The 23,818-nt window shown below is 38.9% G+C and overlaps 1 protein-coding gene across 2 annotated transcripts in view; it reads right to left on the bottom strand.

The window, feature by feature from the left end:
* PLEKHH2 (pleckstrin homology, MyTH4 and FERM domain containing H2) overlaps positions 1–23,818 on the bottom strand; it is a 79,604-nt gene that overhangs the window by 38,082 nt on the left and 17,704 nt on the right. Inside the window, exons 3-10 of one of the 2 annotated variants that reach the window (XM_040993994.1) lie at positions 17,813–17,962; positions 15,792–15,875; positions 15,132–15,213; positions 13,083–13,268; positions 9,085–10,046; positions 5,483–5,558; positions 4,044–4,138; positions 3,324–3,468 (exon numbers count right to left, since the gene is read on the bottom strand). In XM_040993994.1, the coding sequence (XP_040849928.1) occupies positions 3,324–3,468; positions 4,044–4,138; positions 5,483–5,558; positions 9,085–10,046; positions 13,083–13,268; positions 15,132–15,213; positions 15,792–15,875; positions 17,813–17,962 (1,780 nt within the window). Of the gene's footprint in view, positions 1–3,323; positions 3,469–4,043; positions 4,139–5,482; positions 5,559–8,574; positions 8,576–9,084; positions 10,047–13,082; positions 13,269–15,131; positions 15,214–15,791; positions 15,876–17,812; positions 17,963–23,818 lie in introns of both variants that reach the window. The other variant, XM_040993995.1, reaches the window with a different exon arrangement.

Below are 23,818 nucleotides of genomic sequence, written 5' to 3'. Positions count from 1 at the left end.
TTCTTTTAAATTTTCTTTGAAAGACATACAGACATGTGTTGGTTCACTCCTAAATGCCTGTGATACCCAAGTGAGGCCAGGATAAATCCAGGAGCCTGGAACTTAATCTAGGTTTCCCGTGTGGGTGGGAGAGACCAAAGCATTTGGGCAATCAGCTGCTGCACAGGGTGCAGAACAGCAGGGAGTTGGAATTGAAAGCAGTGCCAGAACTCAAACCCAGGCACTCCGAGATGCGATATGGGTATCCCTATGGTAGTTTAACTGCCACACTAAATGCCCCAATCATTGGTTTCATTTAAAGTAACCTCGCATACACACACAAAAAAAACCTCACATTATTTCATTAGTGTTTTTTCATGGAAACACTGCTAAATAGTTTATAGACTGCAAAAACTCTCATACAGGAAAGCAATACTATCGAAAGTCATATGGAGCCTGCGTTGTGGCACAATGCATTAAGCTATCACCTGCAATGCTGGGGCATCTCGCAGGAGCCTGATTTGAGTCCTGGCTGCCCCACCTCCCTGCTAATGTGCCTGGAAAAGCAGCTGAGGACAGACCAAGTCTTAGGGTCCCTGCTACTACATGGGAATCCCAGAAGAAGCTACTGGCTTCTGGCTTTGGTCTGGCCTATCCCTGGTCATTGTGTTCATCTGGGGAGTGAACCAATAGATGGAAATCTACATCTCTCCCTCCCTCTCTGTTGTAACTCAGCCTTTCAAACAAATAAAATAAATCTCTATGAGCAAAAGATTTAATAATAAATAATCTACTTCATTTGCCAACAACTATAAAGTAAAAATCAATGGATTACTCTCTCAGCAATTTATTTGCCTTAATTTTATTTTTGATGATGTTTACATAGTTGAGTAGGGTGGGAAGGGCTGAGGATTAGGGGAAAGTTAGTGAGACCACTGTTTCCAAATTTTCTTTTTCTTCTTCCTGTATCCGGGGGAAAGGGACAGATGAGGGGAGAAGCCGCACCCACCCGCCAACTGCCTCAGTACCCTGGATGGGAAATGGCCACCCCACGTCATCCCAGGGTCCCCAATAAGGAGCATTCTCCAAGCGTTCTGCTCAAGTGATTTTGATAGAAAGAAAGCTACTTGTGAGTTGCACATCACATTTGTAGCATCATTTAAAATATTTGAAGATAGTCAATAAAATTAAGGACTTGGGCCATTATTCATTATAGTATCTACAAACTTTTAAAAAATGCTTATTTAGGGCCCGGCGCGGTGGCGCAAGTGGTTAAAGGTCCTCGCCTTGCACGCCCGGGATCCCATATGGGTGCCGGTTCTAATCCCGGCAGCCCCGCTTCCCTTCCAGCTCCCTGCCTGTGGCCTGGGAAAGCAGTCGAGGACGGCCCAAAGCTTTGGGAACCTGCACCCGCGTGGGAGACCCGGAAGAGGCTCCTGGCTTCGGATTGGCATAGTATCGGCCCGTTGCGCTCACTTGGGGAGTGAATCATCGGACGGAAGACCTTCCTCTCTGTCTCTCCTCCTCTCTGTATATCCGCCTTTCCAATGAAAAAAATAATAAAAATAAATCTTTAAAAAAAAATGCTTATTTATATTTATGGGACCTCTGAGGGCAATGACACTGCTGTGATCCTATTTTTTAATTGACTCACACAAGTAGCTGTTTTGATAATATTTCTATTGTTCATAGTTTAAAAGCAATTTAGATCTACAAGGGACCTTACAGATCATCCTGATTAATGTTCTCATTCTCCAGGGTGACTAGGGCCCCAAAAATGAAAAGGCTTGTCCTAATACAAATAACCAGAAAAGGACAATGCTGGAGTACAAATCTCAGGCTCCCAGCACTGAGCCAGGCACTGTCCTAGGTACTAGAAAAATCTCCCTCTCCTGGAGCACAGATTTTTAGTGTAGGCTAATGCAGAGAATAAGTTCTAAGGAAAAATAAAACAGAGCAGACTAAAGGGAATCAAAAGAGCTTGTAACAGGAGGAGGGCCAAGGACTTCAACTTGAATGGTGTAGTCCTGGTGGATCTCATGAGCAATGCATCATTTCAGTAAAGGACCAAAGAAGATAAAGCCCTCGGTCATAGACACCTGGGGGAAGATTACCAGTAGAGGAAGAAACATAACAATCTTGAAGCAAAATAATGCCTGGTGTTTTGGAGGGACAAAAAAAAAAAAAAAGGCCCCATAAGCCAGAGTTGTGGAAAGGAGGAAAAAGAGGGGGAAAAAGTCAAAGGCAGAAAATCCCAACCCCTTTAAGGGACTATGAGAAGCCACTGCAGTGTTTTGAGAAGAGTGGCATGTCCTGATTTTGGTTACAGGTGGGCAAGATGAAAGCAGGGGGAATCAGCAGAAGCCAAATTTGAAATGAACGAAATCTGAGCAGTTCAACTGAAGCTGAGAGGTTTGGAAGTATCCAAGGGCTCCATGGAACACAGCTTGAAAACTAACAGGTATACCATGCTGTAGTAAAAGCTTTCACAAAATATAGGCTTCGTGGGATCAGATGTCTCTGTAACCTCCACTTACACACAAAATCCCTTCAAAACCCACTAAAACGCAATGCAATGCCCAAAATAAAGTTTGAAACATTTTCCACTTTAAAATCAGGCTAATGAATACATTTATAAGTAGGTGTATTTTCTACCATTTTACAGTATAACCAGTTTAGTTGAAACACTTAGTTACTGCAAAAGAATCATGAGAACATGCAATTAAATTATAACTTTATTTTGTTATAAAAAATTTTAAAATACATACATAATTGTTCCTGACACATAATTTCTGTGACTTTGTGGGATAAGTCACTCTACCCCACAAATTATTCAAAAAATGCCACAAAGTAAGTATAAAAGAGAACCCTTCATTTTGGTCTATTATTTTACTTTATTCACACAATTAAGTGATTTCTCTCTGACAGACAAGATAAGTCTTTAAAAAGGCAGGGGTGGGGGGAGATTATATGGCTTACCAGGAATCACAAAGAATTAAGGAGAAATAAAATTGGAATATAAACATCTTAGTCTTTAGTAGATTCCCCCCCCCTGAAAATATGGTTCTAATATCTTTTCTTTTTATTTATCTATGTATTTTCAGAGACAGAGGTAGAAATCTTCCATGTACTGGTTCACTTCTCAAATGCTAAAACAACCAGGGCTGAACTGGGAGAAGCCAGGAGCCTGAACACAATTCAAACACCCATGTGGGCAGCAAGGATACTAATGTTCTTTTTACTGTGATCTGAAGCCAGTATTAAAGCCTGTTACAAGGACAAAATCCCCAGGACACATTCTGAATGACCAGGAGTTGTCAAGCTGCCCTGTGATTCTCCCTCACCTCGTTTCATGGCTCTGGGGCTGCCCAGCCCACTCCTGCTGCGGGTGTCTGACTCTGATGTCCGGGAGCTGGACCTGGAGCTGTCTTCTTCCTCTGAGCCCGAGGAGTCATCCAGGAAAGGGCTGCTACTGATCTGGGTTGCCTTCTGAAGAAACATAGAACAGTTTCCCTGTGTGTATCTCTACCGTTCCCTCTCTCTCAGGAGGCTGAACTCTCTAAGCTATGGAATATGGTGTTTCCAAAGAAATACAGGTCTAGAATTTGCTCTTGGCAAAGCTATGTTGGTAAAAGCCCAGTTCTCAACAGCAGGGTGTTTGTCAATTACCAAAGATTCTGACAATCCTTACTTGAACCACTCCAAGCTACGAAGAGGAACCCGACATTGGTGCAAAGATCTTTCCAACTTAGGAACTTTCACCCCTTCACTAACAACATGCTTCCTTTAAACAATTAACAGCCAAGGAAGCGTGATGGGAATCACATGGGACTCAACAAAAACAGACCCAGACCTCAAATACTCTGATAAGAAAACATATCTTCTCCATATGTTTCCATTTCTTCTTCTTCTTTTTTTTATGATGTATTTATGCAGACTCTTAAAACTCTACAAAGGGATATTCTTGTATAAAACGTTCAGAATGGAATCTGGCACTGGAATAAACAGTCTTTTGATCCGTGATAAAGAGAACCACATGTTCAACAGTAGCAACAATGAGTTACCCCCTTCAAAGTTGTATACACTGGGGTTGTCATATTCTTGTATAGCAGAGATGTATAAAGTCCCGATACGGTATAAGAAGGCACTGCAACACAATCTGAAACAGAAAACATTTTTAAAAAATCTAACTAGCATTTCAGTCTATTTCTTATGAATGTAAATTAGGATAAGTTCCTACCAAAGCAAAACTGTATGAACACACAGGGTTGTTGATTATGTGGGCTAGGAAGTCTGGCACTTATGCGCTTATCAATATACTTTAGTCATGGCTCATTATTTCCTTGTGTGTGCCAGCTCCTCAACTAGACTGTAAGCCCTCTGAGGGCAAGAATCAGAGCTTCTATTTTATTTACTTATTTATTTATTTATTTACTTATTTGCTATCTCCTCACATACAATCTTTCACTAACAACAGATTCCATGAACAGTAACTGTGGAAGATGATACAGAGGGCTTCAAAAAGTTCATGGAAATGGACTGGAAAGATCATGGGCATGTTTCATCAGCCCTCGGAAGTTCCCCATGTTCTCTTTTCTTGTCTCTCTTCCTGACTTGGCATCTGAGGTCGAATGGTTAGAATACGACTTTGTGAGTGGTAAGAACAATGGACCATAGAAGAGGAACAGAACATCAATGGTTACCCCTAAGAGGAACAGAACGTCCTAATTTACCTTTAAATTATGAGCAAGTGGTAGACCAGGCAGAGGACTAGCAGAAGCAATGAAAGGAAATGTCCTCTTTTTATTTATGATAGTTCTGGGGTTTTTGTTTCATTTTTCATTATAGATATGCACAGTTTCTATGATTTTTTTGTCTAAGAAAGAAAGGGTAAGTATTTAAACTTGGAGGAAAAAGACATGCAGTTTTTTCTACTTTATCTCTCCTGAAAACAAACACACACATACTAACCAAGTACTCTTTACATCAGAGCTTAATGTATTTGCACCCCTAATACCAAGTAAGATGAAACAATGCTACAATTGAAGCAATCTCAGAAATAATTTTCTGAAAGTTCGAAAGCAGCATTTTATTTTTTAATGACTTTTGACGTTAAGTTCTTGTCTAATACAATAACAATAAAAATCATTTACTATCTTCAAAATTTTCTATTGTGGTTAAACAACACATAACATTTAGTATCTTAAGCATTTGCAATTGTAAAGTTCAATGGTGTTTGATACGTTCACACTATTATAAGAAAAATCTCTAGAATTTTCTTCCCTTTGCAAATCTGAAACTCTAAAACTCATCAAACAGCAAATCACCTTCTCTGCCTTCCTGTGGACCTCCATCCTGCTTTCTGTTGCTATGAATGTGAACACTTTAGATGTGTCCTTAAGTGGAGACACGCAGTACTTGTCTTTTGCGACCCTTTCATGTCTTTGTATTCCATTATCACTCAACAAGTTTTATGTATGTTGTAAAATACAAAAGCACTTACTTTTATTAACATTCTCCATGTTGAAAGCCTCTGACATTCGAATGCCTGATTTAGCTACAGCATAAATTCTGCTTTCCTAATGTAGAAGAGAGATTGAAACAGGGTGTTTAAAAGAAAGATGATTAAAAGAAATGATTAATTTCATTGCACATGCTTTTCAACTGTTCTTCATTTAATATTCACTAGAGGACAGTATTATTGTAAAACTGTCACCAGTGCCAACTAAAATGCAGCATGGTAAATAGTACTGTACAGCCATTAGTCATTCCATTATTTATCTTTGTTCACAAAATTTTGTTTGGTATTTTACATTTTTGGGAGAGAAAGGAAAAACTAAAAGGAAGCTTTTCATAGTCACTGACTATGCTTAAACATCACCATTAATACTCTACCATTGTAAGACTTGGGTAAAGACAAAAGAAAAATATCTGATGTCAGAAATCATGGATAGGGTATCATTAAATGTTATCACCTCTTTATTTCAATGTACATTTCATTCAAGTAGAATACTGAGGTCAAACAAGAAATGAATTTGAGAATTAAAATGGAATTTATATTACTATTCTTGTTCAAAATATAGGTTATTTTGTTTCATGTTCTTTTCTAAATCAGACTGCCAGAAAGCTGTTAGCCCTTTCCCCACAGGTAAAAGGAATCCCTAGATCCCCTGGACGATCAGATTGCCCTAAATTTTATAACATGGACACAGTTGATGGAGTGGGGCACAGGGGGCAGCTAAGGCTATCATCTTCAGACTAGCCAATGGCACAAAAGCTGTAGATTATAGACTGGCTTACTTAATGGATTTGATGCAGTTTCTTTGAGCGTGATTGTGAAACATACACACAGAGCAACAGTGTAATGGGCAGAACAGAAAGCATATACAAACAAGCCAACCATCAGGTGGTGTGAGACAGTGAGAAGCCAAGGAGAGTACAGGCAGATAGTTCATAGTGCAAGTAGTACACACAGAATCACTATTGACAGATAACAAGCTGAGCCCTGGAGCAGGGCAGTGGGTGTCACCTGTTTCTAAGAAATTATCAGAGGCACCATTGTGTCATCACATGCTGTCCCATAAGAGAGACTGATATTTTGGACAATATTCTGATTCAAAAAGGTAGGTAATGCCTTAAACTCCTGAAAGTCCTTAAAATAGGGGACTGCTGTTATGGGAGAGCACGTTAAGCCATAGACTGCATGGCTGGAATCCGACATGACAGGACTGGTTTGAATCCCTGTTGCTCTGCTTTCTACCTAGTTCCCTCTAATGCACCTGGGAAAGCAGCAGAAGATGGCCCAAGTGCTGGGCTTCTGCCATCCACATGAGAGATGTGGATGGATTTTTTTACTCTTGGCTGTACTCTGGCCCAGCACTGTTGGATGCAGTCATACAGTAGATGAGCCAGAGGACACAAGTTCTCTTTCTCTGTGTCTCCCCTTTTCCCTGTCACTCTACGTTTAAAAAAAAAAAAAATCATTAAAAATCCTTAAGATAAATTCAATAATTAAACTAACCAGCACATCCCTTCCTTCAAAGCTGAAATGACCTAACCAATACAGAAATAACACCTGAAACTTGATTAATCCCCTGGAAGGATTTTAAAAAGCAATCTTTACACTACTTTTTTTTTTTTACTGAATAACTTCAGAAGCAATTTGAGAAAGGTATTAAAACGATTTACCAAATAAAATGAACTTTGCAATCCTAGCCTAAACATTTGACAAATCACAACAGAAGAGGCAAATTTTCAACAGCTCACTGCCTAACAGATAACATATTTGGAATTTCAGACAACTCACATGCAACTGACTTCCAGTTTTTTTGTGCCATCCAAAAATTTAACAATAAACTACTAACGGCTTCAGTAGATACAAAACTTAAATGTTTTTTATAGCAATTAAGCACAAATACATCCCAAAGGTCTGAATTTACATTAGGAAACCATAGTTGTCTTAATTTGCTTAAAATTTCACTGGCCACTAAATTAGTAATAATAATAATGGAGATGATTACAAAACGACATGAATCTAAAAGCCAAAATATCCAGCAATCTAAATGTTCCTCTGGAGACCACAGGTTAAATTATGTCACCATAAAAAGGAAAAGAAACTTATAAAATAAAACAAGTCACTCTACTTTGTTTCAAATATAGAAAGAATGTTTTAATTCCAGTAATGCTGATATTGCTAAGAATCACACAATTTATGGACTATTATCAAAACGGTCAATGTTTCCATGGAAGATTTAATCAACTCTAGATCCACAGGAACCTGCTTTTATTAAAGCAATGGGGATCTGTGCTCATGAAGAGTGAGATTAAATGTCTCAGAAAATCAACCAAGTAAATGACTAAGTTCAAAAACTGGCAATCGGGCCCGGCACAGTGGCGCAGTGGTTAAGGTCCTTGCCTTGAACGCCCAGGATCCCATATGGGCGCCAGTTCTAATCCTGACAGCCCCACTTCCCATCCAGCTCCCTGCCTGTGGCCTGGGAAAGCAGTCGAGGATGGCCCAAAGCTTTGGAGCTTTGGGACCCTGCACCCTTGTGGGAGACCTAGAAGAGGATCTGGGCTCCTGGCTTCGGATTGGCATAGCATCGGCCGTTGCGCTCACTTGGGGAGTGAATCATCAGACAGAAGATCTTCCTCTCTGTCTCTCCTCTCTGTATATCCGCCTTTCCAATAAAAATAAAATAAATCTTTAAAAAAAAACCCTGGCAATCAACAAGGGTTAAGTGTCCTGGTTCAAAATTCATTTGAAAGTATCACAATTGAGTGTGTATTTTTATTGCAAAGTCAAATTTTTTACAGAGAGAAGGATAGACAGAGAGAAAAGATCTTCCATCCACTGATTCACTCCCCAAGCTGAGCTGACCTGACCTGAAGCCAGGAGCCAGAAGCTTCTTCTGGGTCTCCCCTTGTGGGCATAGGGTCCCAAAGCTTTGGGTCATCCTCAACTGCTTTCCTAAGCCACAAGCAGGGAGCTGGATGGAAAGTGATGCAGCCGGGATTAGAACTGGTGCTCATACAGAATCCCAGTGCATGCAAGGCGAGGACTTTAGCCACTAGGCTATCATGCTGGGCCATGACCCTTCTCTCTTACCCCAGATGCCTCCTTCCATATTGAGGAAGCTCCAGTAACTCAGCACCCCTGGTTCTCTGCCCATCCACTTGCACTTGCAGAGCCCATTTCTTTCCTCAGTCTTCCTTGAGAAGTAGCTGCCTCAACAAACATCTGTTTTATTTCTCCAAGTAGTTTTGGAGCGGCATCAACTGCTTAAAGAGGCCTAAGATAACCAAGGTTACCTGAGCAGGTTGAACAAATCTAGCTAATTCCCAAGTTCAGTGCTGAAAAGCTCGAGTCTCCACCAATTTCCTAAAATGAGTTATCAGTAGATAAGGTGATGTTTGTGATCTCTCATCAGCTTCTCATTTTTGCTTCTCTATTGATTTAGAACTCAGTGAAGGAAAGGGCAAATTGTGTTCTGAAAAGCAGTAATGGTCAAAAGAAGGCTAGTTTTGAAAAGAAAGAAGAGAAGTAAAGTATACTATGGAAATGAGTAGTTTTGGGGGAAAACATCTGTGTAGTGATATAGTTACCCAGGAAGGGAAGCGGTGCAAGGGAGGAGTTGGAGGTTTGCTGCCTGCAGCCTTCTTGGTTGAATCACTGGTTTCCTGGTCATCTGAACATGGAGATTCCAAAGAGTCATTGGAAAATAATCCATCATCACAACTCGTGTCCATTTGCTCTAAAATTTCTGTGCTGTCACCATCAACCAGGTCGAGATCCGTCTCCTGAGGTCTCAGCGGCCGTATCATGCTGATGGCATTTCTGTTGGTACCAAACATCCTGTCGGAGCTTAACTGGGGCTGGCTCAAGTGCCTTTTGGCTAGTGCTACACTTATACTGAAGACATTAGGAAGCCTTAACCTTGGGGGAGGCAGGTTGGAGGAAGATACCAACTGTCCACCTTTTCCAGGGAGCAAGTTAGGATGCTTTGGAGCCAAAGCTGGAGTCAGAATGGGGCTTGGGGTGTTGGCCTCACTCGATGAAGATGAATAATCCAGTCTCTGGGATTGGAACTTTTTATTCAGTTCATCTGAGGAGCTGTCTTGCTCCCTTTTTCTTGTTTGAGAATTTCCTTTTCCCAGATGACTATTCTGAGCTTTCCACTGTGCCTCCTGTTGCCAAGAATACAATTTCTTGTGTTCCAGTCTCTTAATGCCAAAAGTCTCTTCTTCAAATATGGAGCTGCTGTCATCGGATGCTGTCAGGTACATGTCACTCCCCATCCTGCTTCCCTGGGCCCCTTCCTCTGATGTGTGACTAGAAAGAGCAGATGTGCGCCTGGACTTGGCCCTTCCTTTGCTTCCATCTTCCTCATCAGAGCTCCAGTCACTCACGGGGGCCCCAGAATTCTGGGATAGAACACCATCAGTTGCAAAGCTGCTTCTTGTGTTTTGGTTCTGTTCTGGACCACAGGGGGTTTGATGCAGTGTTCTCTGGCCTCTGCTGTTTTCTTGAATTTGATTATCAATCGACTTTTCTGGGATTTCCATTTCTAGAAAAGGATATATCATATTGCCTTGTTGTCTTTAATAATGCAATCTTTCTGTACATTCACCTGTAGAAGTGTATGCTGTAGAAACTGACAACTCCATAGGAATAAAGTCAACTTCCCATTATCCTTCCTAAGTTCTAAGTCTTTTTAAGAGAGAAGTTGAAAAACTTTAACTTTTATGTAAAACACGGAACCCTAATGCCTCAGTGTAAGAATAGTAGTAAAATTAAACATTTCCAGTCTAAACAAATAATGTAAAAAGCAAAACGTGAAACAGAGCAACTATGACTTTTGGAGGAAGCAGACACACACACAAAAAATGAACACCATTAATCCTATTTCAGAGCCAAAGAAAACGACATTCATAAAATAAGTTTGGGCATAATAAATACAAAGCCAAAGCTTCAGAAGCAAATGCCCCAAACTTCAAGACCTGGAACTTGTAAAATCATGAAAAACAGAGAAAAGCCATCTTTGATGTACTTTCAATTTAATTACAACTGCAAAATGTGTTTTTTTTAAAATTGTTTGAAAGGCATATTTGTATATACAGAAAGGGGGAAGGTGATAAAGAGAGAGACAGAGGGGCAGAGACAAAGATCTGCCATCCACTGGCTCACTGCTCAAATGGCCAAAACAGCGAGGACTGGGCCAAGCCAGTCAGGAGTCTAGGGCTTCCTCTGGATCTTGCATGTGGGAAAAGGGTTCTAAGGACCTGAGCCATCTTCTGATGCTTTCCCAGGCACAATAGCAGGGATCTGGATGGGAAGCGGTGCAGCCAGGTCTTGACCTGGTGCCCATATGGCATGCCAGTGTCGCAGGTGGAAGCTAAACTTGCTATGTCTCAAGGCTGGCCCCTGTAAAAGGTGTTTTAAATTAAGAATAGCACTTTAAAAAAAAGATTTATTTTATTTTTATTGGAAACTCAGATAGATATACAGAGAGGAGGAGAGACAGAGAGAAAAGATCTTCCATCTGTTGTTTCACAACCCAAGCAGCCACAAAGGCCAGAGATGCGCCAATCCAAAGCCAGGAGCCAGGAACTTATTCCGGGTCTCCAATGTGATTGCAGGGTCCCAAGGCTTTGGGCCGTCCTCGACTGCTTTCCAAGGCTACAAGCAGGAAGCTGGATGGGAAGCAGGGTTGCCGAGATTAGAACCGGTGCCCATACGGGATCCCGGTGCCTGCAAGGCAAGGACTTTAGCCACTAGGCTACCAAACTGGGCCCAAGAATAGAACTCTTTTAAAATCTTTAGGTATGGTCTATATTTATTAATGTCATAATTATGAGCCAGTGCAGTGCAAAGAAGGTAAAGTCTTTGCCTTTGGTGCTGGCATCCCAAATGTGTGCCTATAAGTCCCAACTGCTCTACTAGTGATCTAACTCCCTGGCAATGCACCTGAAAAGCAACAGATGATGGCTCAAGCACTTGTGCCTCTGCACTCATGTGGGAGACCAGATGGCATTTCAGACTCCTGGCTTCAGCCTGGTCTAGCTCCAATAGTTGCAAACTTCTGAGGAGTGAACTGGAGGTTGAAGATCTCTATACCTCTGCCCCTATCCCTAACTCTACCTGTTCCTCTAACTCTGCCTTTCAAATAAACAAATCTTAAAAAGTAAAGAACAGAAAAGAAAAGGAAATGGAAGAATAGAAAAAACTAAAAACATAGATAGGATCGTCATAGTTAAGAAACTATGTATAAATACTAAGCAAATACACACTTTGCTAAATTTGTTAGTGAGGGAATGCTTCAGTGCAGGCCTCTTCCTGTACTTAACTGCTTGTTAGACAGTGGGAAGGCAATAAAAATGACTGCTCAAAAGGGAAAGAAAAGTAAAAACAAGAATAGCATGAGTAGAAGCAGCAGGATTCTTCTGACTGGAAAAAAATGTTATGTAGCTTTCAGAATTTCATCACCAAGCGAAACGAAGCTTCGAGCACTATAATCTTTCTCCTTTGGCGGGAGGAAGGCGAAATTGAAAATAGAGGTGGAAACTCAACAGTCTCTAACACATTTTGGAGAAGTCAACAAAAGACATTGCGCTGGAGTTGTTGAGGTCAGAGCCACATGACAGAGCAAGGTTTAGAGCAGTTTAAGACTAAAAGGAGGAAAGTGGGAAACAGCATTTAAAACCAAAAGGTAAAAATGTGCCCAAGCCCAAAGTAAATTATCCCTTAATATTCTCGTGGTAAGTTTGCTATGTCTTATTTTTTTTTTACTTGTTATGTTTAATTTAGTCTTTATGGACAAATTTTAAAGTAACACAAAATAGACAAAATGGCATTATGTACCCTCGAATGCTCATCAGTGAACTCCAACAATTATCAAATCATTCTTAGGACTGTCATTGTGCAGGTTAAGCCAATGCTTGAAGTTCTGGCATCCTATATGGGCACCACTTCTGCTCTATCTCCTTGTTAATGAAGAAGATGGCTCATGATCTTGGCTCCTGCACCCATATGAAACTCCTAGAGCAACCTCCTGGCTTTGGTCTGACTCAGCCTCAGCCCATACAGAAATTTACAGAATAAGCCAGTCCATGGAAGATGTCTCTGTATCTCCCTTTCTTTTCAAATAAATACCATATATCTTTTAAAGAAATAATTCTCAATGTTATTTCACTTCTTTAATTTAGTGCTATGCCTTATTTAATTTCATGTTAAATATTGGGTTTTTATATTTTAAATAAATCAGGGATAGGTGGTTCCTAGATGTTATCTTAAACTCATTTATGATATGTCCTTTGTAGAGAGAGCTGTAAGCTTTTCAATTTAAAGCATCACTTTCATCCATTACAGGAAAAAGTATGAGTCTGAGAAAATTTGTTTTCTCTATACATCACTGCCAAAGACTCAGAAAAGACATACACACACAAAATAGACAAAGTTAAATGCTATCTTACACTTCAGAAATATTCTCAGAAAACATCAAGTTGTCAGGGACAAAACAGATGTAAGCTATATTTGGATTCATCATAGCAAATTACTTTTTTCTTTTTAAAAAGCATGCTGAATCCCCACCCCCCACAAATACCTTCTCCATCCTTTCTTCCAATGAACTCAGGTTCTTTAGATGATATCTTGCTCATTTCTTCTGATTTTACTACTTGAGAAGGACTCCTTGCTCGGGATGAAAAGCACCCAAAGGTTAAACCGCTCAGGCGTTGGCCTTCTGAAAGTTTTGATGTGGAAGCAGTGGATGACTTCTTCCCTTGAACTTCTGCAGGATCATCATTCAAAATTAATATTTTAGTTTCTAAAAGCAGTCTGTTAAACACAGAACTAAAGCACACAAAAACTGATTATTGGGCCCAGCACGGTAGCCTAGCAGCTAAAGTCCTCACCTTGAACGTGCCAGGTTCCCATTTGGGCACTGTTTCTAATCCTGGTAACCCTGCTTCCCATCCAGCTCCCTGCTTGCAGCCTGGGAAAGCAGTTGAGGATGGCCCAAAGCTTTGGGACCCTGCACTCGCACGGGAGACCTGAAGGAAGTTCTTGGCTCCTGGCTTCAGATGGGCTCAGCTCCGACTGTTTTGGCTACTTGGGGAGTGAATCACTGAACAGAAGCTCTTGCTTTCTGCCTCCCTTCCTCTCTGTATATCTGAATTTCCAATAAAAATAAAGTATCCACTAGTTCACATAATGCAATGTAATTAATAAAAAAATAAACAGTGCTAAAAAAAAAAACCCACTGGGCTACCACACTGGGCCTTTAATATTGCTTTTTATAAGACCAAAAACACGAGAGCCAGCCTTGTGGCAGCACCAGGATGCCATGTCGGAACTCCACTTCAAGTTCTAGCTGCTGTGCTTCTGATCCACTCATTGGAAATGCACCTGGAAAAGTAGCAGAGGAAGGTCCAAGTACTGGGGCCTCTGCCACCTGCCCACATGCAAAACCTAGATGAAGTTCCTGGCTTAGCCCTGACCATCGCAGCCATGTGAAAAATGAACCAGCATATAGAAATTCCCTGGTTCTCCCTCTTTCTCTCTGTGTCACTCTGCCTTTCAAATGATTAAAATAAATCTTAATAGACCCCAAACATCAATATTCCAAACCAGAGAAGCTTCTAAGGAAATTAAATTCTTAACTCAAGGAAAGCACCAAATGATTAAGCTGAACAGCAAGCAATAATTCGATAAAGTATAAGAAAAATATATAGTACTGTCCTTTACATATTTTAATGCTTTCATGTTGATCACCTCATGCAATACTAATTTACAACATTATAATGATTAAATGTACATATGTACTTTTAAGGAACTGCATTATAGCTCTCTACATTGTATCCACTATTATCCAGTCTGAGCCTAGTTTCCAAGGATCAATTGTTCTGTGAAATGCAAGAGGCTGCCTAGAATTCATGCATGCCGCTGATTCAACTCCTGAATTCAATGTGAAGATGAGTGGTAGTCGCCAGATGAGTGAGCTGTGTACGTCTCTATCAAATGATAGCTAAATCATCCATGTGTAGGCTTTGAAGTTGAAAGGAAACTAACCCCATGCATTGAAAAATGTAAGGCGTTTATTCATGTCATAAAATTCTGCACAAAATATTCAGGCTGTAGGAATTTCCATACCTGTGGAAAACCACATAGAAAGCAAAACTAGAAAATAGCATCCCTGGATTTCTTTGTAAAGCAAATATATCTGCAAGTAAACATCAGGAAGCTAGGAAGAATGCACATCAATGGCTCGGAAAGACCATTAGTGATTGGTGCCCAATGCCCATTATTACAAACTTCCTGGGTTAATGTTAACGTACAGCACTTTTGGCACGTCGGATTCTAAATGATGCCTGAAGGAAGGGCAAGTGGAAGACCTTTTAGAGTAGGAAATGGGAAAGTGTGAACACAAGGTCATTTTTGGACCTTTGCAGTGACCATCAGTACTGTCTCTTCTTGCCTTTTCTTTCAGGTTCAACATTCACTTGGATGAAGCTCAGGTTTGTCTGGCAATTCATTTCATGACAAGTTTCAGTAATATATTCATAATTATGTCTTTAAAACATCTTGAATAAATAGTAAGATCCCATACATTCAAATAAACCCAACTAAGTCATCTTTGTCTCAGTATTTGTACCTTGTAATTTTAACTGCATTGTTCTTATCTCTTCAGTTTGGTTTTGGTTGATCAAACGAAGATTTTGATTTTCTATTTCCAGCTAAAAGAACATAACAGTATTCTTTTATACAGGTCAGAATTTCTAAAATGTATATAGATCACAATGTACATTATAGTTCTTCTATAGTAAAGTAAAATAAAAACAAAATGCTAAGGAAATATCAAATGAATATATCAGTATAGGCTATTAACCTAGATAACAATGATATCAATATTTGATTTTTCTATAACTAAGAGCTATACTTTTTTCACTGTAAAATCACTTTAAACCAAACTATTGCAACACTTAATCTACACTGTAAATGTTTACATTATTAAAAATTAGCATACATTTGGTTTGCCACATACTAGATAAATTAGACTACAATTATTTAACATTAACTAACTGGAACTAAAAGTAATTAATCGGTGAAAGGCCATTTATATTGATTATTATGAGTCTAACACTTTAAAATTTACAAATGCATTAAGGGGCTGCTACTTATTCCAAGTATACAAAATGACAGCAGCACCACCGACAAACCAGAATTTTTTGTTTCATTCAGAGTGAGCACATAGTCTAATGATTTATTTATTCAAAAGTGAAAGGTAAAGAAGAAAAAATATAGCAATAAATACCTCATTTAACTTGACTGTTACCCATTCCTTAATTTTTGCTGCTTTCTCTTCTATTATTTTAGCTTCTTGTATTCTTATTTGTTTCTGAAAGAACATCAGCAATTTGTTTAGTGCAAACAGAAATTCAACTGTCTGGAAAGGCTACATCACAAATAAATACAGCAAATTCACGTATAACCTGTTTCCAAGTTAATGGATCTATCGTCAACTCATCAAATAGTTTAAAGAGCAAAATTATCTAGCAGATATAATATAGAGGAATAGGCAAGAATTGCTAGTTCAAACAACTTTATTGCCTTTTCTTAAAGGTCAGGCATTAAAAACAATCTATTGAATTTACCAACACAATAAACCATTTCTGGGAATGGTCTGTGGTTTAGAACAGTTGAACAGGGTTCAGCCAGGTTAGGGAGAATAAAGAATCTCCTCAGGGGTGTGACTTTTGACCCCTTAAATATTAGTTTTAACATCCAGGAGGAGCCAGCAGGCCAGCATCGTAGGTGGGTTAAGTTGCTACCCAAGACACCAACATCCCCTAGGAAAGTGCTGATTTGAGTCCCAGCTGCTCCCACTTTTTCCCCCTGTAATCCTATATATACAGTAGCACTATCTACAATAGCAAAGACACAGACACAAACCAGATACCCATCCAAAGAGTGTATAAAGGAACTGTGGTGCATCTACTGCATGGAACATGACTCAGCCATCAAAAAGAATGAAATCCGACCATCTGCAACTAAATGGTCCCAACTACAAACCATTATGTTCAAATAAGTGAAATCCAAAAGGACAAACATCATATGTTCTCACTGATACGACACTTTTAATCCAGGCTCCTGTTAACACGCCTGGAAACTGGCTCCTGGCTTCAGCCTGGCCCATTCCTGGCTGTTGTAACTACTTTTGGAGTGAGTCAGTTTCTGTCTCTCCCTCTCTGTCATTCTGTCTTCCAAATAAATAAATCTTTAAAAAGAAAAAAAAATCCAGGCAAAAATAAACATTGGGAAACTCCAGCTTGCATTTAACAATCTAAAAATCTGATTATGAGTATAAAATTATTAAGAATGGGTTCAACATATAAATCAAAATGTGATAGCCCTGAGGGTAGTGGACAACTGAAACCCACTAACCTAAAGAAACACTGAGTGTGGCCAGTGCTGTGGGATCACAGGTAAAACCATCACCTGCAATGCCAGCATCCTATACAGAAAAGTCCTGGCTGCTCCACTTCAGACCCAGCTCCCTGCAAAAGAGCCTGGGAAAACAGTGTAAAAGACCTCCCAAAGCTTGGGTCCCTCCACCCACATGGGAGACCGACAAGAAGCTCTGTCTTCTGGCTTTGGACCGGCCCAGCTCCAGTCGTTGCTGCAATGTAGGGACAGAACCAGTGGAGAAAAGACCTGTCTCTACCTTTCAAATAAATAAATCTTAAAAAAAAAAAAAACCTGATCCCCAGAGAAGTGAAAAGCAAAATGTTTAATTTACTTAACAAAACAACTTTTTAGTGATCATAATTAAATGATGTTAAATAACTATTTAAGTTAATAATCCTAATGCATTATTTATAAAAGTTAAAAATAAACTGTAACTATAGATTATCTGAATAAGATGATCCACACACAGAGTATATGCTTCCAAGAATTAGAGTCAAACATAAATATTTAAAATATAAAAATTAGAAATATTTAAAACATATGTTCTGTAAATACTTCTAGTTCCCTTACCATCTAAAACAAAATGCAGCCATAAACATTTTATGGACATAAATGCCGGCAGATAACCAGATATTAAACATAAAGTTGGAATGTTAAGGAACACTGTCACATTTGCGCCTTGGAATCACTCCAGCTCCCAAGTAAATGGCATTTTTCTAGCACCTTTCACCATTCCACTGACCACTCAAGTATATAAAAATTTCTCCTACAAATTCAGAAATTCAGGTTCTATATTTTTAATCTTTGTGATTATGTACAAATAAGTGCACACAGTTGGAACTCTTTCAAGATCAACTTCTTCCTAACCTGCTCATCAAGTTGCAGTTCCAAGTTTTGAATGATGTCATCTTTTTCCTGTATTATGGACTCCAGATCTTGACACTTTTTATATAACCTTGTCTCTGATTCACTGGTCTGAATGTTAGCTGCTTTTAATTTTTCTTCCATAACTTGGACCTAAGGTCAGAAGACAAAAGATTAAAACTGTGAACATATTTACCAACATAGCATTAAATTTGGATTTTACTTTAACATTATTCAGATTCCTAAATTCAAATTCCTAAATGGAAAACAGTACAATTTAGTACATTTAAATCTTATCAAATGAGAAGATTCTTTTAAGTAGTGTTATAGGGTACATAAGAGGTTCTCACACCAATTGCTATCATCTAAATTTATGTATCTGCTTATTACAGTAATACACAGGATGTTTGTACTTTTCTAGAGAGGAAAGTTTTTGGCTTTTATTTTTACATGTTTTAAACTATAGAATTATAAAGTAGAGAAGGTAAGTGGTGAAGAAAGACTTAACAATGTATGACCTGGCATAATAACACATAGCAGGGGGAGTTTTGAGCTCAGATGAAAAGAATTGTATACACAATGGAAAGGAAACAGAAAACAAAAGAACTTGAAAGCCCCAAAGGACAAAAATCATTAAAAATTAAATAAATAAACAAGAAGGCTGAGAGTCTAAATATAATAAGACAATGAGGCCTTGCTGATTAATTCGCTGAAAAACATTCATGAACTACCTGTCAAGTACCAGGCCTATTCCAGGCCTCAGGAATGTACTAATGATACATTCATATGGAGTAGAAAAGATCACGAACATAATGAATATGCAAAGATTCTGCAGCACATTGGAAAGGTGATTAGAGTATTGGGAAAAACAGAGCCAGGTGAAAGAGATCAGGCATGTGGCTGGAGGCTGAAGGTTTGTCTGAATCTGGATATCCCAGATGGAATGGCTCTGCTTGGCTCTTCTGCAAAGCTCACTGGAACAGATGAAATCTCAGAGGGCCTACGAGCAAACTGGCTACAGAACTCTACTCAATTTATAATGAAGTTAAGATGCTATTATTACTGCTTTTCATTTTTCTCTCACTTTTTTGCCAATCGTAATTATGATCCATGTTTATAATTGGTCTGATGGATTGGGAGCCTCAGCAGAAACTTCATTAGAAGAACCAAATTTAGGGAAGCATAAGATGTTAATGTCAGTAATAAAATATGAGGACTGTATATGATAGGAAGACTTTGGGGCCAGCATTATGGTGTTGCAACACCAGCAACCAATGTGGCTGCTATTATCATGTCTCAGCTGCTCTACTTCTGACCCAGTTCTCTGCTAATGTGCCTGAGAAAAGCAGCAAAAGATGGCTCAATTGTTTGGGAGACCAAGATGAAGCTTCTGGCTCCTGATATCAGCCAGGCCCAGCCCTGGCCATTGTAGCCATCTAGGGAAGCTAACAAACACATGGAAGATTTCTCTCTCTCCTTATCTCTCTTTCTCTTTCTCTCTCTTTTGCCCATCCCTTATAACTCTTACTCTCAAATAATAAGTTAATCTTTTTTTAAAAAACAAAGACTTTTACTCTATCTTCTCTAATAGGTGGGAATATAATTTTAGTAATGGTTTAGGCTATGGGGGCAAAAAAATATTTGAAAACATTTGAGAAATTAAAAATAACTAAGATGAAAAATTTAAATGATTAAAAATACCTATGAAAAATCAAATGATTTCTTAAAGTTAGCAAACATTTGACTAATGAAGGTTTTCAGAAGGAAGTATAAAGATGAACTTGGTTCTACTTTCTTAACCATAAATACCAGGTTTCATTTATGGGTTAATGTAACCCAGAGGCCAGAACTGTTCTATTTAAATATGGCCCACATAGCTGGAAACTATAAAAATTTTTAAAAGAATAAAAAAATGTATTCCACTATTCAAATATCATTTAAGTTGACGTCAATTTACAATAATATATGATACTTGAATTTGTGTAAGAGCTCAAGGACAAAGGTCCATACCAGAGACACTGTATTTGGAAAATAGCCAAGCAAAGCAGAGAGTTGGATAATAAATACAGCTCCATCTTAAATTGCTGTGATCTCCTGCATGCAAAGCATCCTGAAGCTGGAGGAGCAAAGTGAGAAGAACAAAGCCCCTGTCCAAGAAAGTAGTTCTCCTCTGGAGACTCAGTAGCAGTTCAAAAACCTCAGGGAAACTGAATAAGAAAAAACTTAACTACAATCAGACCTATATCTACGAACCCCTTTTAATAAGTCACAGCAAGCCACCTTACAAGCACTGAGTTACCATGTAAAATTGTCCTGTTGCTGTTTAAAGGAAAGGGCTGCTATCCTAGAAAACTATGATTTGGAACTACTTTTGCTTCCTGAAAAATATGCCCAATTTGAAAGTTGTTCTCTAATTTGAATGAATAATAAAGCTCCTGGGATGCATTTTTTGGCCATCTGAAGCTTTTTCATTTGACCACAATTTCTGTATCAACAACTTTCCTAAGCCAGAAATATATTTCTAACCTAATCCCTCCCCACCACTACAGGTAATCAAGACATAACTCTCTCTCTCTCTCTCTCTCTTTTTTTTTTAGGGTGCGTTCTTGGTTTCTATTTCTGAGAATAACTTTCAATATTTTCACAAAGACTTCCAGTCGTTAAAAAACATTTTGAGTTAGCCCAGCGCAATGGCTCAATGACTAAATCTTTGCCTTGCATGCACTAGGATCCCGTATCAGCGCTGGTTTGTGTCCTGGCTGCTCCCCTTCCCATTCAGGTCACTGCTTGTGGCCTGGGAAAGCAGTCGAGGATGGCCCAAAGTCTTGAGACTCAGCACCCACAAGGGAAACCTGGAAGAAGCTCCTGGCTACTGGCTTCAGATTAGCTCAACTATTTAGAGAAAGTGACAAAATCTCTAGGGAAAGTTGTGAAAGGAATCCTGTTTACCAACTCTTTTTATTAGCACCAGTTTTCCTTGATAATTCACATGAATAAGAGGGCCACAGAAAAGCTAAGAGGTTTTTTTTTCCAGAAAATGAAGCAGTCCTTTTAAATATCTCACCACAAGGACATGGAAAACAGCCTAGTATCTTTTCCATTCATTTAACATGAGCTACATCAGAATTTTAACTACTGGGAAATTGGCCAATGACATCTCTGAATCCGAGGTGGTTATATTGTCTACACAAGCTGAGGGGTTAGGGATTGAATAACCAAGGTCAGCCTTGTGGGCACTCCATGCCACTATTTCTAGCCCAAAATAAAAATTCTGGCTCCCAAGATCCCGGTGAGTGCCCACATTCAGCATACGTAATACATGATGACATTCATTGTTCATGGGAGGAATCAGTACTGCATCAGGCTACTCTTCTGGAAGCTCCTTCTTGCTTTCTCCTGGATACTGCCCTATGTGCCTGGATGATTTTTATGTGTCTTTTCACTGTAATAAACCATAACCATAAGCAGAGCAGCTTTTCTAGGTCCTGTGATTTCTGCCAGCAAGTCATTCAGCCTGCGAGTAGACTCCAGACCCCTGACGCAGCTTCTGGTGTTATTTTCCATTGTCCTGCCCTGACTGGAGAATCCTGGAGCTGCAAATGTTACTGCAATTGCAATTATCCACATTTCTATTTCTTTTCTCCCATTTCTAGCCTCAGTCTTCCTTTCCCACTGTAAGTAATCAAGACTTGACTATTTGTGATTGATGTTTGAATGCTTATTTTCTTTTCACAATTATGACTAAGATTGCTGAAGGATTTATTAGCAGTATTTTGAGTCCCAAACTACTTCACATTTATTTGAAATTTATGATAAATCAGTTAAGCACTCTACTCATATTTTAAACACAATCACTTTGGAACAATAATGAAGGCAAACAAACCAATAAATAAATTTGCTTTCCAAGTAATGAAAGCAGTCCTGATACAGTAAAGCATGACAAGACCCTGGGAATTAGTATGACTAAACAGTCATAATTTACCAGGAACCAAAGATGACTTCAATACCAACAACTAACTTTATAGCACGGAAGACTAGTCCACATAATAGCATCGGCAAAGGGAACTTTAATTTCAGCTCCTGCCGTGTCCTAATCAAACACAGGCAAGCGAACAAGCCCTGAAGGTTAGAAAGAAAACACACACGTCTGTAACAAAAATTATGCCTCCCTCTTATATTAGTATAAATTCATATAACAAATTGTGGTAGTTGCCTACTGAGATACTTGTATTTCCTAAGGATATTATGTGCTGGTTTTTGGCCTCATACAAATACTCATAAGTAGCATTGGTTTGCCTCTGAAATTTATGAACAATAAAATGTGTGCTGCTAAAAGTGGGGCTAAACAGGGGCATACATAGAGAGCTCTTTCTATCACCACAGAAGACAGGAGGCACTTGATGAGAGAATAGCAGAAGCTTTCAAATCTTTCATGAAATTTAAATAACCTGTCATGATTTATTGTTAATTACTGCCCTGTTACAGCTTTACATTGGGATATTACTCCCTGGTACCATAAGCAAAAGAATATTAAAAACCAGCCACAGCACAGCTCCTTATGATTACTAACCAGTACCATTTCCTAGGGCTGACTGCGTGCCAGGCACTTGACCTAAACTGGATTCAATCTCACTAAACACTTACATAGAACGTGCCAGGAAATATGAGTAATTGAAGCACTTCACTCAGAGTAACCTATTCAATATCCCCAAAATTCTATGAGATAGGTGTTAGATTGTCCTACATTTTATATGTCGGGAGCTGAGGACCAAGCCAGAGGTGGAAGGAGACAGAAGCAGATTTCGGTGGAATTCAAGACTACATGGCTCCACCCTGTCTTGGTAGACTCACACTGGTGATATTTCATAATTTAAAAAACTGTTTATTTTTATAAGCAGGGATCACAAGAAGGTGTCAAAAGGTAAGGTCTAGTCAAGATAAGTTAAAACAGTAGGCAGGTTCTGAGTACACACATAGACATGAAGCCAATGATGAGCATTTAGTTTGGCATTCAGTTCGACTTTAACTTGGCCAGAATGGCTAAAATGAAAAAGAACAACAATCCTGAGTGCTGGTGAGGTGGAGGGGCAACTAGAATTCTCACACACTGCCAGCAGAAACACAACCAGGTAAAATCACTCTCAAAAAATGCTTGAAAAAATGCACTAAACACTTCCCAACCTGTGACTAATCTTATTCTTAGGTGTATATCTGAGAGAAATAAGCACACATGTGTGCTGAAATATAAGTAAATGAAGGTTTGTAGCAATTTATTCATGACAGCCTAAAACTGAAAGTTAATCATGTGTCCATCAATAGGTGAACAGATAAAAATAACATATTCATAGTGAATTAGTCAGCAGTAAAAGAAGCAATTCCTGATGTATATGTGTCAACAAGGATGAATTTCATAGATGTAATATTGAATAAAACGAGCCAAAACACATACAAATCACACACACAGGATCTTCAAAAAGTTCATGAGAATGTATATTATGAAAAAAATTCATGCGCAGACCTCAACTTTTTGTACTAAAATAAAGCTACCGTTTCATTTCATTTTCCACAAATTTTAGAAGTACCTTAATGGATCAAGAAGACGTGAGAGTCTTGGCTACCATTTGCACAGCCCAGGTAATAACAGGGAAGGAATACAGAGGAAGTTTCAGGTGTGATGAAATACTGCTCTATATCTCAATCTAGGGGCAGGTCTATACATCCATACTAAGATACTCAAGCTCAGCATACTTCACGGTTATGAACATTATAATAGCTTTAAAAAATAATAATATCATAAATAAACTGGAATACATTCACTCAATGAAGTTTTACTCAGCACTGAAAAGAGAAAAATTATCAAACCACGAAGAGCCAAGAGGGAATCTTACTGAATATCTTTAGAAAGAAAAGAAAAACCAATCTGAGAAGTTTAAACCTATCTGACTCTAAAACCACAAAAGCCAGAAACAAGGCAAACCTATGGAAACAGCAAAAAGATCAGTGGTTCCT

This window comes from Ochotona curzoniae, unplaced genomic scaffold (genome assembly GCF_017591425.1).
Source record: "Ochotona curzoniae isolate NIBS_2020 unplaced genomic scaffold, NIBS_Ocur_1.0 contig_883, whole genome shotgun sequence".
NCBI classification, from domain to species: Eukaryota; Metazoa; Chordata; class Mammalia; order Lagomorpha; family Ochotonidae; genus Ochotona; species Ochotona curzoniae.
Note: the sequence above shows the minus strand (reverse complement) of the source record. Positions and strands in the feature narration are given on the sequence as shown.